At 35.1% G+C, this 16,245-nt stretch overlaps 2 protein-coding genes and 2 long non-coding RNA genes across 4 annotated transcripts; 2 read left to right on the top strand and 2 right to left on the bottom strand.

The window, feature by feature from the left end:
* Positions 1–603: 603 nt before the first annotated feature.
* LOC101745657 (GPI mannosyltransferase 4) lies at positions 604–6,242 on the top strand. Its single transcript, XM_012688461.4, has 3 exons — positions 604–1,240; positions 1,506–2,445; positions 2,550–6,242. The coding sequence occupies exons 1-3, from the start codon at positions 1,075–1,077 to the stop codon at positions 3,397–3,399; spliced, it is 1,956 nt and encodes a 651-aa protein (XP_012543915.1). The 5' UTR covers positions 604–1,074; the 3' UTR covers positions 3,400–6,242.
* Positions 1,272–3,073, bottom strand: LOC105841294 (uncharacterized). Its single transcript, XR_001139499.2, has 3 exons — positions 2,935–3,073; positions 1,997–2,189; positions 1,272–1,927 (listed from the first exon to the last, which is right to left on the bottom strand). It is a non-coding gene; the product is annotated as an uncharacterized LOC105841294 (long non-coding RNA).
* LOC134198961 (uncharacterized) lies at positions 5,469–6,414 on the bottom strand. The gene is made up of 2 exons (XR_009973265.1): positions 6,244–6,414; positions 5,469–5,859 (listed from the first exon to the last, which is right to left on the bottom strand). It is a non-coding gene; the product is annotated as an uncharacterized LOC134198961 (long non-coding RNA).
* Positions 6,415–9,759: 3,345 nt separating this feature from the next.
* On the top strand, positions 9,760–16,245 carry LOC101741516 (methyltransferase-like protein 25B). The gene is made up of 6 exons (XM_004923837.5): positions 9,760–10,053; positions 10,836–11,290; positions 11,571–11,973; positions 12,790–12,899; positions 13,349–13,635; positions 15,966–16,245. Exons 1-6 carry the CDS (start codon positions 9,961–9,963, stop codon positions 16,046–16,048), a joined length of 1,431 nt encoding a protein of 476 aa, XP_004923894.2. The 5' UTR covers positions 9,760–9,960; the 3' UTR covers positions 16,049–16,245.

Consider the following 16,245-nt stretch of genomic DNA (forward strand, 5'->3'; position numbering starts at 1 on the left):
AGTAACAATATATTTGGTGCACGGATCGAACATAGACAAAATAGCGTACTAAGTAATCTCCGTGTGTCAATAATTCTCAATTTTGAAGGTTGTGGTCTCCTTTAATACTCTTCTCCTGGATTATCCTGTGCCAGCCCTGCCTATCGTCGGCTGTGTGGATGACATCATGGACTGAAGTATTGAGAATAGAGCGTATCTGATCCCGATCGGCCCTGGACTCCTGCCTCTGAGCCTTCTTCCGCATACCTTTCCTGCTATCAGCAACTTCTTTTAAATTTTCACCTCTCTTTCTGGCGATATGTCCAAAGAACCCGAAACTCTTCCGAAGGAATAAGCAATATGAATAGAAGTGGGTTTAAGCCCGGGGATAAATTAGCCTTGTCCCACGTTTATTTTCTTTGAACGTTGATTAGTATTATTTATTTTCGTTTCAGAACAATCTACCTTTTAAGGGGCACCGCTTAGATTTTGCACAAAAGATTTCACGTGTATGAGTTCAATTTCCTTTGCCTATCTAAATGGACTAATGAAACAATTCTTTGTCACTGTCATAAATTCGAATGATAACATCATAGATTATACACTTATTTTAATTGAGAGATAACATTCCCCAACCCATTAAATAAATCAGTTTCTTGTAATTTATTTAAAATAATACTGATATTAATATGTAAAATATCTAAATTAAAAGTTGTTAGAACTGAGTAGCTTTTTTACCCATAAAACGCATAGGTACCGTAGTAAAATAATGACCGAAATAAACTGGTTTATATCAATTGAAATAAATCGAACAGAAAGCTTATAAACAAACGGCGTAACTAATGATTTTTTTACGTAAACAATTTTTAATTGTAACGATACTTGACATGTTCCGTTAGCACACAAAGTCAGTCGTAAGTCGAGTCAAGAACCATGCAATAATTTGAAGTTCACTGTAACTTAATTAAGCCTGGAAATTATTAGTGTTCACTACATGGGTTACGGCAGAACTTAATAAAGTGCCAAAACGAGACATTACTGCAGTACAATAAGTTTCACCATTCAATAGAGGCATTTAACGGGTACTACAATAAAATGTTTTTAAAGACACAAATATTCAAGGCTTTGGCATTTAAAAATCCTATAAGGCTACCTATTTCATATTGGATGCTTGTTGGACTAAGGTTCTTATTGACTTTGCTGCCGCAACGAGGATACATACACCCTGACGAATTTTTTCAGAATATCGAAGTTATTGCTGGTAAATGATTATGATAAATAATAATTAGTTATAATTTAGTATTGACAGTTTTTATAATAAAAAATACATTGATATGACAACTAGACCAATATAAAAATTCAAAATTAAGGATGACAGTACAAACTACCCAAATAAGTTACAATTAAAATCCATTGTGTCTAAAATACTATGACATTCCATTGTGATTTAGTTTAGTAGTCAAATGAAAAGTTATGTGGATATTCTTGTATGTCTTAATTATAATACTCCGTATTTTGTGTTTCAGGAGATGTATTTGGAGTGGATATTGCACGAACATGGGAATTCAATCCTAAATTTCCCATCAGAAACATCTTTGTACCAAAAATGATACTAGGACCTCCTTTGATATTCATACGTGCTCTTAATCCTTATGCTAAGAGCTACTTAAAAGTAGATCTTGCAACTCCATATTACTTGCTGGTTGTACCTCGTATTTTCATATGCTTGCTCTCATTGATCAACGACTACTGTCTTTACCGTACTTGTGTATTATATGGACAAAACTTCAGGAATAGACTTGTAATATTTGCAAGTTCATATATAGTCCTTGTTTATTGTTGTCGTAGTTTCTCCAATACATTTGAAATGATGTTCTTCTCTATCCTTCTTCTTTTAGTTGCCGAATGCATGCTGAGGTCTGACAGAGTTATATACCACAATGAGTACCTGCAAGAGAAATACAGACAAGCAAAAACTCCCGTTGAAAGAGTGAAGATTTTTAAGCTTACCACTCACTTGCCGGCTCATTCGCTAAGTCGTGTTATCATAATATCTGCTGTGGTTGTAATAGGTATTTTTAACCGTCCAACGTTCATAGCTTTTGCTTTCCCACCTATATTTTTCTGGTTGCACCGGGGCCTAGGTTCCAAAGTTATAGGATTTAAGGATTTCCATTATCGCATTTTCGCTTTTGTGCTTTGCAGTGTACCTACAGCATTATTCCTTATAATGGTTGACTCTGGTTATTATGGTTACATTACTATGGCTGATGTAGAATCTTTGAAGGTTTCATGGGATAGCTGGGTTGTTACTCCATTAAATTTCCTAAGATATAACATTGATTCAAAGAACCTGATGCAACATGGTGTGCATCCTCGGTGGTTACACTTAGCTGTAAACATACCCTTGTTATTTAATGTACTTGGAGGGTTGGCTTTTTTGACCCTTTCAACACATGCCTACAGGTAAGTGTTATTACTATATTCACTATACTATTATACACAAAAAAATCTTTGATAAAACATTACAATATTGCAATAAATCTTTTTCAAACTTTGTTTTTTTCTAGATTCATCCGTGGCCAATACAGCAAACTTCCAAGAATTCAAAGCATTACCGGACTGATGCTCTTCTCTCTAATCATCCCTATTGCAGTATTGTCTATCTTTCCTCATCAGGAACCCAGGTTCATCATACCAGTTTTAGTACCACTGATATACCTATATGGAAATCATCTTCACCCCAACGAAAGTAACGGAATAAATTACAGAAGACTGAAGAATGGACTACGCTGGACTTGGTTTGTTGTGAACATATTACTAACAATATTTTTTGGATTTTTCCACCAAGGAGGTATATACCCATTCGCTAAAAGTTTGCACTATGAAATTAAAGGTAATTATGGTACTCACACTCATGTCATCTTAACACACAGTTACAGTATACCAACTTACCTCCTACAGTTAGAGAGCACAACTAAAATTTGGAAAAATAGAAACACAGGACACAAATACAGATTGGCTCCTTCCACTTTTATCTATAAATATGGGTCAATTCCAATGCGAGAATTGTTTATGAAGATTGATGAGGAACTATCAAATGCAGAGGCATTACTACACAAACATAAAAAGAATTATAGATTATACTTGGCTTCACCTTGTTCTTTGCATCAAAAAATATTATCTGAATCATATAAATACCACCATATTGATTTAGTAGAAGATTTTTCTTACTACCCTCATTTTTGTACTGAAGCCTTACCTGAATTTCCAAGTAACCATGATCAGTCTTGTATTAAAGAAATTTCAAAAAATAAATCTACAGCCATAGATATTAATATTATCGATAGAATCTCATGTTATTTAAGAAAGTTTTGCTTGAAAGTTTACAGAGTTAAAACCAGTGACTATATAAAATGATCAAATAATAAAATCAATCATTCCAAATACTCATTATCCCAATCTTTACATTTTCCCCATTCACTTTACTGAGCATCATATTCTTCTTCTAATTCATCATTTCAGAACCACATTAAATAGGTAAATGAAAAATAAAACACTGATATGAAGTTTTCGAGTGTCTATTACAGTGTTAGTTATCAAGTGGCTTAGACCTATTATTATTTTGCAATTGATATATACCTCAATATACCATGCAGTGCAGGGACGACAGTATCACCTTAAGGCTGGAAACAGTGTTCTGGCGTATCGATATCTATGCAAGTCTATGAATGCGCACACAGCTACGCTGACGGTACGCGCGTGATTTGGTTCGCGCCTACGGTCGGTCGAGCCGTCGGTCGACCGACGAGCTATGAGATGAGATTGTATGGATGTGTTCATTAAAGCAAAAATGAATATCGATACAGAGCGCCTTATTACTGAAGTGCATCTTCGTCCGGAATTATGGGATTTATCATCTGTATTATAAATATATGATGCTAAAATAAGTGCTTGGCAAGAAGTTTGTAAAGAATGAATTCATTCCATAAAGGATTAATTTGTCTTGTGACACGCATCGCAGTTCACCGTCAGCGTAACACTGAATGCATTTCCGCAACCGACGGTCATGGCGTACCGTCGGTCGGGCACTGTTTTCAGTCTTAATGGGACCAGTCGCGCAGTATTGAAACATTTTCTAGGTCACATATTATGTACATAAACTGATTCAAAAACATTAAATGTAAATTTCAACGTCATCACTTAACTATTTCTAAGAAAACACTAAAATTTACATTTCTAAGTTCATCAAGTTCAAAAAGATCATAATTCCTCGTACGCCTTATTTGCACTAGTAAAGGTCGCGTTTTTTTTAAGGCGACGCCATCGTTCCCACTTTTTACATTATTAACTTGACCTTTATGTGAGCAAGCTAAATAAATTCAATCGCACCACTTTGATCTAGTTGATAAATGTACGTAACTCGTCAATGTGCTCGACACTCATGCTGCAAAAATTCTAGCTTTAGGTTATTGAATGTAGAATCTTAAGATTTTAGCTGTAAAATCACACGCAAACATTAGAATGATCTGATCTGATCTAATAGTTTATTGGTTTGTTAGGTATGATTGTGGCAAATCCTTTTTTTTGTTTGTTAAATCAATAGCTTTAATAAAATGAACTGAAATGTTTAAGAAAATAATTTGCAAAGATTATTGCTAGTCTTAACAAAACCTTTCATTGATATATTTTTTATTTGCTCAAAATCTATATTTCATTAAGAATTGTGACAATTATTGATTAAGTAGTATTAAGAATGATTGAGATTGTTTAATTTTTAAGTATGATTTTTTTTACATAAACAATTACTTGTATCAATTTCCCTGTTATTTTCATGCTCTCTTAGTGAGATTCGCTCATCTCAAGACAATCTTTACGCCTACTGTGTACCCGACGCGGTACATCGACATCTAGAAACCTAAACGTTCATTTGGGACTGCTGCTGCTGGTTAGCCGGTTGACAAATTTAGCAGATGGCGTGTTTAATTTACTGGTCAACTTTAATGGAAATTGAAAACAGGAAATTATTCTTTCGGTTTCATAACCCAAATTTTATTTTATTTTATTAGCCACACAATATCCTTACAAGCTAAAATAAAAGATAGGTACATTATAAAAAAATACATAATTAATTCTTATTAATACCCAATAAATCCCAACATTTATGTTTACCATATTATACTGAATGAATAATTTTATACACGTTTTAGTGAACCTGGCCTAATTGTGGACTCTAAATTGTGTAATCCTCTAGCAATAAGTTTTTTAAACAACTGGCTTAATACTGGCGTATAATTAATCTGATTAATTTATCTGATTTTTTTATTGCGTATAGTTTTTATTGTTTTTTAACCGACTTCAAAAAAGGAGCAGGTTCTCATTTTGACTGTGTTTTTTTTATGTTTGTTACCTCTTGACTGGATGACTCGATTTCGATGACTATTGTTTTTAGTACACTTCCGTACGTAAAAAAAATAGTTGCTTTGGAATTATTTTTTTCTATTTGAAGTCGGTTTTTGTTAAAGCGTTTACAATTATTCCCACTGTTTTTTTTACTTGATCAGTGATTTTTATTGTACTACGACTCCTATTAATATTTGTGTTTTGTTATAGATATTTTTTCTTGTAAGGGTCGAAAAAAACACACTCCATTTTTCGTTGCACCAGCACTCTAGCAATGTGCGAACATTAAGTAAGTGTTAAGTAAGGTTAAGATGGCTTTATTTATGTCAATAGTTATTAGATATGCGCTTTTGAAGTCGTTATCAGATTTTTCAGTAATCAGCTGAAGCGAAAATGAGATTATAGAACATAAAAGGAACTTTAACGAATATTAATTTTAGTACCTATTGTGCTGATTGATCGCTGTTTGATGCTGACCTGTGGGAATATTCCATTACATAATGTCCAGAGTAGGTAGTTAACACTAATTAAACTAATTGTTATATACTTTAAACTAGCACAGTAAGTTTTCATCATAGATAATGACTTCATCCAAACCATCAAAGGATTAGCTGTGCGTGACACATACTCCCTGGGCTTAAATTAGTTTAGATGACTTTGTTAAATTGCATATGTGGCCCATGTATTTATCGGTGAAGTTAACGTTCTGTTGATATCTGATAATTTGTTGAAACATATTGTGCATGACATTTCTGAAACTTTTTTATTTTAGCCATACTATCAGAATCTCAATTTTCTATAATGACAAAATTAATTAGATGAATTATTACTAATAAAATAAAACTTTACACCAATGCTTACCTCATTTTTTTCTTTGAATCCCTTTCTCCACAATAAGTCATCTGATGTTAAAAATGTAACCAGGCTAAGTCAAATTGTCATGGCTTAATCAGTAAAACGCCCTGTGTAAATACTTCTTTATTATAACAGAATGAAACCTTGTTCAATTCCTAATCCCGCAGGCAAGTCTGAACGGCTTCGACGTTGAAAAAAAAAAGGTTTCTAATTCTATTTTGAAGCAAACATACAAGATGAGACTTGGATATTTCGATTTCATGTCTAGAGTAGTAGTAGGTATTCTCGTTATGAATACTACCACATACAATGTTTTTCGACGCAAACATCAGCTGTGCATCATTGAAGCGATTCCCAATATGTGGTACACGTGCCCCTGGGCTTAGGCGGGGTCCACTAGAGGGTACGTGAAAATTATATGGATAAAAGCGAATTAACTTGGTATTTAGCATCTCCAAGAGGGGAGGGACCGCGTGCTTGAGCAGTACCATCTGCGGAGGTGGTAGTCCTTGGTCCTTGGAGACTTTAATGCTCACCATCAAGAGTGGTTGGGGTCCAGAACCACTGGCCTCCCGGGTCGGGTTACCTACCATTTCGTCTTGGCCTACGGCTTCTCCCAGCTGGTGACATAGCTCACCCGTGTCCCAGATATTGAGGGGCACCAGCCTTCTCTGTTGGACCTTGTATTGACCATCTATCCAGCCGGATACGATGTAGTGGTCGACGTCCACTTGCATCGTCTGATCACTGCCATACTCGTGTTGCCCAACCGCTCTGTCGTCCTGTTCGTCGGACGAGGACCGGGTATCGACGAGTATGGCGGTATATGTCAGCACATTAGGATGGATTTCGTGAACCATGGGTGCGGTTCTGCATTCCCTCTGCTGATCCTGACGTCTGTGCGGACCGTCTAGAAGACATGGGGCTCCAGGGGATGGAATTGTTTATATTATCTTTGTATAATAATGCCAGCAGGGATGCTGCACACCTCAAGCGATCCGCACATGCGGCCTGGAATGATGCCAGGAGATGTCGAGATCCGAACGTTTCAAAGGAAAGGTGGGAATATAACCCCGAAATCGGAGCTCGTTGCCAGAATTGGCGAGCGACTGAAGAGCTATCCCTCCGGGAGCCGTGCTTTTTGATTATTCGCCATTGTTGCACGCATATTCGACGACAATCTGGCTCATAGTGCGAAAGAGAAAGCTGACCTTCTGGTCAAACTCTTCATCTCGAACTCGACCATGGATGATGGGAGTGCCATTCCACCGAACATCCCCGGTGTTATAGCTCTCTGCCGGAGATCTGCTACATATAGTGTGCAGTCAGGCGGGAACTCCAGGCCCTCAGTGTCCATAAGTCGAGTGGACCAGATTGCATCCATGCAGTGGTTTTGAAGACATCTCGTACAGTAGATACTAACAGCATTCCGTCTTCATTCCGCCTGGCATTGTTGACGACCATGAGCAACGGTAACCACTCACCATCAGGTGGGCTGTATTAGGGTGGCCCAAAAAAACTTTTCTTTAGGTAAGTACTACGAATATATCGTACAAGATGAAAAAAAAACTGGTAAAGTTTGAGTTCTTAGTATTAATATTTAGAAGTGCCGCATCGTGATTTTTGATTTCCCACTTAAATAACACGGGTTTTTTTTTCTTTGGAAAATAATTGTATGTCAACGAATTATCATGTAGTAAAAAGAAATACATATTTTTGTAGGGGATTAAACGGCCTACAAAAAAGGTATGAGATATTTTTTTGCTAACTTAACTCGGTCAAAAGTTATTCGCAGTTAAAGCTTAACCTAAAATAATATATGGTGACTTTCACAATTTTTTATACTATTTTACAAAAAAATGACTTAAAGAACATAAAACAGCTTTTTTTTTCCTGTTTACTTTCCTCAATTATTGAGAATGAAATCTTTTAAAACTGATTTTAATGTAGTCGGAAGTACCTACTGTAAAAATTTGTAAAGCTTGTATTTGTAAAACTTCATTTCAAATAACTAATTAATAAATAATAGATTAGATATAGATTAAAGATTATTTTATTCCATCTGAATCAACTGGTGTTAAGAATTTACTGGTGGTAAGACCTCTTGTGAGTCCGCAAACTTATATCTCAAGATGGGTGGCGCATTTACATTGTAGATGTCTATGGGCTCCAGTAACCACTTAACAACAGGTGGGCTGTGACCTCGTTCACCCATCTAAGGAATAAAAAAAAAAACATCATCGATACTTTTCATATACTACAATTATAATTCACTTTCTTTAATTTTGTTTAATTCACTATTCATACAAAAAATTAAAAATATATTTGAATAACGTCTTTAAGTGAAATGAAATGAAATGAAATACAAATTTTAAAAACACTATGTAAAAATAGATTGCTATATAAATTATTATTATTATTATTTTAATAGATGAAAAGTTTAGGGAGGAACGCGAGAAGCAAATTTGTATGATGTGTTATAACGGAACGTAATTTCCGAACGTGCGATACCGCCCCCGCCGCCGCCTTACCGCCCGCTGAGACAGAGCTCTCTGAGCGCGAAAACACACGCCCTCAGCGCGCGCGACGACGACCAGTAAGATATTGCGAGTCTTAGTGTAACTGTACGATTCTCAACTCATTTTGTATTTTGTTAGTTATTGTGTCGCTTTTTTTATATTAAACCTCATACCAAATCAGTGTAAACATTATTTATATATCATCTTCGCCAACAGCCCGGAACAACGAACTCACGAAAACTCACAAAAGCCCGCCAGTCGGACTTGTAGTGTTAAAGTGTTTTATTTTTTTAATTTAATATTTCTTCAAGCTTAAGTTGGTAATAGCGGTGGTTTATTAACTGTTTTATATATTTTATATATTTTTCTAATGAAATACGTACTCAACAAATGTTCACGATTGACTTCCACGGTGAAGGAATAACATCGTGTAATAAAAATCAAACCCGCAAAATTATAATTTGCGTAATCACTGGTGGTAGGACCTCTTGTGAGTCCGCACGGGTAGGTACCACCACCCCGCCTATTTCCGCCGTGAAGCAGTAATGCGTTTCGGTTCGAAGGGTGCGGTAGCCGTTGTAACTATACCTGAGATCTTAGAACTTATATCTCGAGGTGGGTGGCGCATTTACGTTGTAGATGTCTATGGGCTCCAGTAACCACTTAACACTAGGTGGGCTGTGAGCTCGTCCATCCATCTAAGCAATAAAAAAAAAAAATAAAAAAAAAAACTGTTTTATATCTGTGAAAGTGCACAATAAATGTCAGAAAATGAAACAAAGCCGCTGGACGTAACCTCCACAACAAACCTCCACTCCGTTACAAAAAGTCCACTGAAAAAATCTCAATATATGATCACCATTTTACTGAGATTATATTTATTTTCATCCCATATCATCTATTTCATTTCATTTAATTTCATCCCAGTTGATTAATGACTCAAATTAATCATCTTCATTTAATTTCATATCATTTCACTCAATTTCATCATTTTTTATAAAAATAAGAATATAAATTAAATAAGACATGACTTAAAGATCTTAGTTACCAGGTCATAAAATGCCCTTAAAAAAACCTAGTACCTCCTAGTACCTCAGAATTGTATTGAAAATAATATTTTATTTCTTTATTATTATTTGTGAAGTGCGAACATTTTAATTGGCAATCCCTAAACTTACAAAGGATTTCCTTATTATTCAACAAAATGAAGTCTCAGATAAATAACGTAAAAACCTGTATCGATATGTCTCTAAAAGTTATACGTATGTACGATTGGTTGCTGGATTTATATGTATTGGTAAGCGCTCTTCTCATACAGCATGAAACTCTACGGCACTTTTTTAAGACAAAAAATATAGTCCAAATCTTCTAAGTTTTAAATATCTTAAAAAATTCGGTCCTAAGGCTTGCATTAAAATTTTCTCATTTAAGTAAACGTGTACTTAAAGGGTAATCACGAAATACTTTCATGATTACTTGCACTAGAGCATATTGGGAAACACTTACGCACCTACTGTATCATCACCGCGCCCAATTCTAATGCAAAGAAGCAATAACATCAGTTTTGAAAGAGCCCTTTTACAATAAAAAAGCAACATGAACCTCCTGTCTAGCGTAGTTGTCAGCATTCGTAATGTAATGTTTATGAGATTTAACGTCCAACGTTATGGGCATCTCCCATGTCTATTTTCTTAGATTGGTGTTATATTATTTGTATTATTTTCTTTTATATCTTTCTTTCTTATCTTTGTAATCTTTTAATCAATAACTCATAGATTTATGTTATTTCTGAATTACTCTAGAAATGTTGTGAGGTCAGATCACATGCAATACTGCACTGTGCCCTTGACATTGTCAATGAGCCCATTCGAAGAGCAACAATAACAACTACTAATGATGTGTCCAATAAGGTCATCAGTCTTTGATATAAAATATACCAATTTAATATACCAATAACTTTAAAATTGTGATGATTAAAATAAAAATCTATCAGAATAATAATTAAATTACATAATACAATGTTAAATAAACAAAGAAACTTTATGTTTTTAATTTAAATTTAATATTTTCCAATTTCAGGATTTCTTTGTAGACAATCACTGGTATAGGCTTCCGAAATCTTGGCAAGAGAATCTTGATGAGATTGCCTTGGAGCAATTGGGAAATATATTATCAGAAAAACCAACCAATCATATCTTTCCATTGTCATTGCTAGCATTAATTGCCACTGTAAAGGCATTGGGCCTACCACGAAAAAACAGCAAAACTATAAAAAAAGATGTTACACAAATCGCAGACCAATGCAGTACTTATAGCAAAATAAAAAATCTATTCTTGAAACATGTTAAATTGAAGAAGCGGCATGAAGTCAGTGTAATGGCTGAAATCGTTACTGATGTTGCATTGAAATCAAGATGTAATGCAGTTATAGACTTTGGTTCAGGTCTCGGTCATTTAGTGAGGATGTTGGCATATAAGAACAAGTTGTATACTGCAGGCATTGAGTGTCAAAAGCAACTGACGGAGGAGGCTAGGTCTGTACTGTTGGTATGTATATAAATTAACCAATAAATATTACAAAAGATTTTTCAGTTAATTTATTAATGAAGTAATGGAAACAATATTCTGTGATAATTAAAACAGTAAATGGCCAAAAATGTAACAACCTAATTGGCTCTTCCAATTTTTCCCTGTTAATTCAGGCAGCTTGTTGAATGAAAACCCTATCAAACTACTAATAAACCACTATTAAACTGAAGCACTAATTGCTAATTTAAAACATTATATAATACTCAGAAATCCATTGTATTTCAGAAAACTAGATCTTGAATTTGAATACACTGCAAGAAAATACACCAAAGAAGAGTTTACACCTAATCTACATCGGCCCATACATTATAACATCTCATTATCCAATCATGAGCAACTTCAACATCTGCCTTTACCGACTCATATGACAAACTATGGATTGATTGGGCTCCATCCATGTGGAGATTTAGGCCCTTTACTCTTGAAACACTTCATATGTTCCAATCAGGTGAAATTCATATGTGTTGTAGGCTGTTGTTATACAAAGTTAACAGCTGAAGGATATCCAATAAGCAACTATCTTAAAAAATTAAAAGGTGATCTGTCTTTTGTGAGCAGAGAGATTGCTTGTCACGCTATCGAAATGTACTCTGAGAGATTGAGGCAAGGACTTTATGAAGATTTAAAGGTAAGCAATATATGTAAAACTATATATACATATACTATATATAATAAGAATAAAAATTTGCTGCATGTACAATTCCAGAATAATAGGCATGTTTGATACTTTTTTCTAATTTATTATCAAAATGTTATGCCATCCAAAATGTAAAACATGACAACTTCACAAACATATATCAAGACAGTACTCAATAGAGTATCAAGACATTACTCTATTGACTAATGTCTTGATTGTTGTTGATTTGTTTTTATTCAGCTACATGGTAAGGAATACCTTACATAACAATACACAAGTAAGATACACATTTTAAGCTGCTGTTTGCATTTCATTTGATCACCACAATTTAAGAGCAAAAGTGAGAGAATGTTTCACTCTTTCATTCACTTTACCGCTATTAATCTTTCAAATATTGCATAATTTTATAATGTATAATTTCGATGCCTCCAATGAACACTACCCTAACTCAAAATTTTTAAAATTTTCGTTTTTCACGCAAATCGCTTCACTATGTTAAAAGTATTACAATTAATCATTATTGATGGGGTTCGGAGCAAGAGTAAATCAGCTAGTTACACAAAAAAACCATAAATATATCTGCAATAATAAAGATTTTATTAACTTTTTTCGTTTAAACGCTCCTCCTGTAAATCTACGAATTTGGAGTTAGCGTAGTGTTCATTGGAGGCATCGATTTGTTTTTAGCGTTTACTGTCTCGCTAATCTTTGGGAGTCTTAATATCAACATACTATATTAAAAATATGTAATGAAATGAATGGTCATATAGGAGTATAGTGATAATATACGTAATGTCTCAATAACAGGTTCACGCATACAGAGCAGCTCTGGAGAAGATATTAGTTGAACATAATCCCAAATTGAAACACGCTCCAGTTAGGAGTTTGAAACACACCCAAGATTTGAGTTTTGAAAAGTAAGAATATGTGTTATGTGTGCTATTGAAATAAATTAGCCATTAATCAGTCCAGGTCAGGTTAGTCTTATAACACACACATATGTCACACTGTTTATAGACATAGCACCCATAGACCCAACGTTGAATGCTTTCGCTCACTGTTATTCTCTTTGCAAAAATGGCTGTCCTACATTTAAAACTGGCATTGATTGTTATACAGCAAGAACAGGTCTAGGTTAATTATTATAGGAACTATTAAAGTTTTGTACATGATGATAACAATTGATCTGAATTATTGAACCCCTCATACTCTGTACGAATGCTCCGTAGTCATGACTGCATTGGATCAGTGATTTAGTTCACAGCTGAACCTAAACATATAAAAGAACTTAATTACCATTATTTTTAACTTTAACCTCTGAAATATTAGTTTTAGCTGTTTTTTCAAGTAACTAATTTATATATAGATACTGTTCGATGGCGGTTGAGAAGCTGTGCTTGCGTTGGCCGCTGCCGGACGTGTCGGAGAGAGACATGTCGGCGCGGGACGAGTCGGTGCGGAGCGTGTCGGCCAGAGACTTGTCGGCGCGGGACGTGTTGGCGTGCGGCGTGTCGGCGCGCGAGGTGTCGGCGGGCGCGGAGGAGGTGCGCGAGTGGCGGCGCGTGGTGGTGGTGTACACGCTGCGGCTGGCGCTGGCGCCGCTGGTCGAGACCGTGCTTTTGTTGGACAGACTGCTCTTTGTGTTGGAACACGGTAATTAATGTAATTGTAATACTTTCGATGCAGACTTTGAACGTGGGTGATGTCATGATACCTCTTGTCCTAACAAGGTTCTAACGGGATCGCATAATTTTGCTCGGAATTTCGTAGATCTTTACATAGTACTGGTGGTAAGACCTCTTGAGAGTCCGCGCGGGTAGGTACCACCACCCTGCCTATTTCGCATAAACTCAGTAATGCGTTTCGGTTTGAAGGGTGGGGCAGTCGTTGTAATTATACTTGAGACCTTAGAACTTATATCTCAAGGTGGGTGGCGCATTTACATTGTAGATGTCCATGGGCTCCAGTAACCACTTAACACCAGATGGTTTTGTATTTGGTTTGGTGATGGCCAAAAACAGTTTATTCATGAAATAGAATAATTTTTGTTTAACATCGTGATTTAGTATGAATTTACAAATTGAGAAATTTTTTATTAACCCTGTGCTGAGTTGGCTCACAACTAGACATGTGCTGTTGTTAAGTGGTTGTCGGAATCCATGAGCATCACGTCGCCATCGCCGTCCGAGGCACGAGGTCAGCCGAATGGGAAACGCGGCAAGATTTTGTATCTCTGATGATAATGATCGGTTAGAACCGGACGGATGATCTGTCACAATTCTGACCCTTTGCGAAATGTTCTAAAAAAATACCATATGTAAAATTCAATATGCCTTTATTATCATACAAATACACATGTAAATAACATATTGATATATAGTCTTAAGTTGTATCCATATAGACATTGACAACATGAACACTAACAACACGAAAGCATATTCAAATAATTTAATTCCGGACAATTTAGGAGTTTTGAATTATCTTTCATCTACCTATTCTTCCTTTGAGCAGATGTAGTTAATTTAAGTACATATCGACGATTGATCGTCAGGTTTGCGCCCCGTGAGCACACCTACTAGTTAAGGTTACGCTGATATATAGCCTCTCAAGGCTCTCAGCTTAGATAGGAAACAAAAAAAGACTTGTGAAAGGCGATTTGGTTTAAGCGACATTTGTCTTTGTAATTAAAGATGACTTTTATTTGGTATTAACATCAACATTTAGATGTTTTTTATTGAATCTCAATTAAGTTTTTTAGTTCATTCAAATAGCTGAACAAGTTTTATTTTTGTCATGATATATTTTCTAAATTTTAAACTTTAAATAGCCTTCTGGTAAAGTTGCAAAAATGTCGGTTATAATATGTACAGTATGCGTTCGTATCTGTCACCGACTGACAAGCACATTGCGTGATTAAGAAATAGTTGTTTAGATTAACTAAATAAATAATTAAATCGGTATTATAATGTGTACTGCGCGTGAGGGATACATTCCCGAACACAAAACACGCAATAGAAGTCTTGTTCCTGATCGCAGCCAATAGATTAAAGTTTCTTTATTAATAATTATAATGGGGCAGAAAGTGAAGTCTGAAAGTGGCACCTGTGACAGAGAAGCTGAGGAGTGCGCGTTTGGGATGATGTACATGTGATGAGACGGAATGAAAATGAGGTTGGTAAGAGAGTGTTAACTATGACTGTGGAAGGATATAGAGGAAGAGGTAGACCTAAGAAGAAATGGATGGATTGTGTGAAAGACGATATGGGTAAGAGGGGAGTGAGCGAAGAAATGGTATATGATAGAAGAGTATGGAAGGAGAAAACATGTTGCGCCGACCCCAGGTGACTGGGAGGACAGGATAATGATGATGATGGGGCAGAACCAGGATTTCCACATACGCATTGTCGATGGTCTCGCTGCTTATCAAATATACACCTACCCCAACGAGTGTTTATGAACTAAATTCGTATTTGCGATGAACCAGTTTTAAAGTTCATCTGTCGTGAAGTGACATTGCTCATAGTCACAAATCGAGATGAATGTCTCGCAGCCCAACCGAAAAAAAAAATCACTAGTTTAAATTATTATATAAACACTCCACTGTCACAACTTTAAATCGCTTTTTTTTCAACAATTGAATATATCTTTAATTCAATAAAAAATTATACATAAGTGACTAGAAATGTTAATAATTTAATTAAATCTATGTACTGGAATGTCTTTTTTTTAAATTCTGATTTAAATTGACTTTCGAAAAGTATTTTTCAAAAGATTATGTAGGTGCCTGTACACTTAAATTAAATCGAGAGGCCGTATGAGAAATTTTATATTTCCCCTTATTTCTCCTTTGAATGTCTGATATCCTACCTTTAACTTTTAATGAATGACTAGAGAAACTTATAAAATGTACTTAGTATTAAAAATATACATAATTTAACTTAATTAAGAGACCTATATTTAGAAGTGTTTTTTATTTATTTCAGGTTTATCCTGTGAGATCCGTCCGATTTTCGACCCGAAGTTGTCTCCAAGGAATCACGTGATAATTGCAAGAAAACCTAATTAGAATGGAGTCAACAGTTCGGGTCGCCGAATATTAGTTAGGCCGAATATAAATTAAAATAGATTTTTATTTAAAAAAAAACATATTTTTTAACATGTGATGTCTTTCAATATCTATCTATCTATTAATGTTATTAAATATTTCATTATTTTCTAGATATTATTGTACTTTTTATGAAATAAAGTTAATAATAATGGTAA

The sequence above is a fragment of the Bombyx mori genome, chromosome 5 (assembly GCF_030269925.1).
Source record: "Bombyx mori chromosome 5, ASM3026992v2".
In the NCBI taxonomy this organism is placed as follows: Eukaryota; Metazoa; Arthropoda; class Insecta; order Lepidoptera; family Bombycidae; genus Bombyx; species Bombyx mori.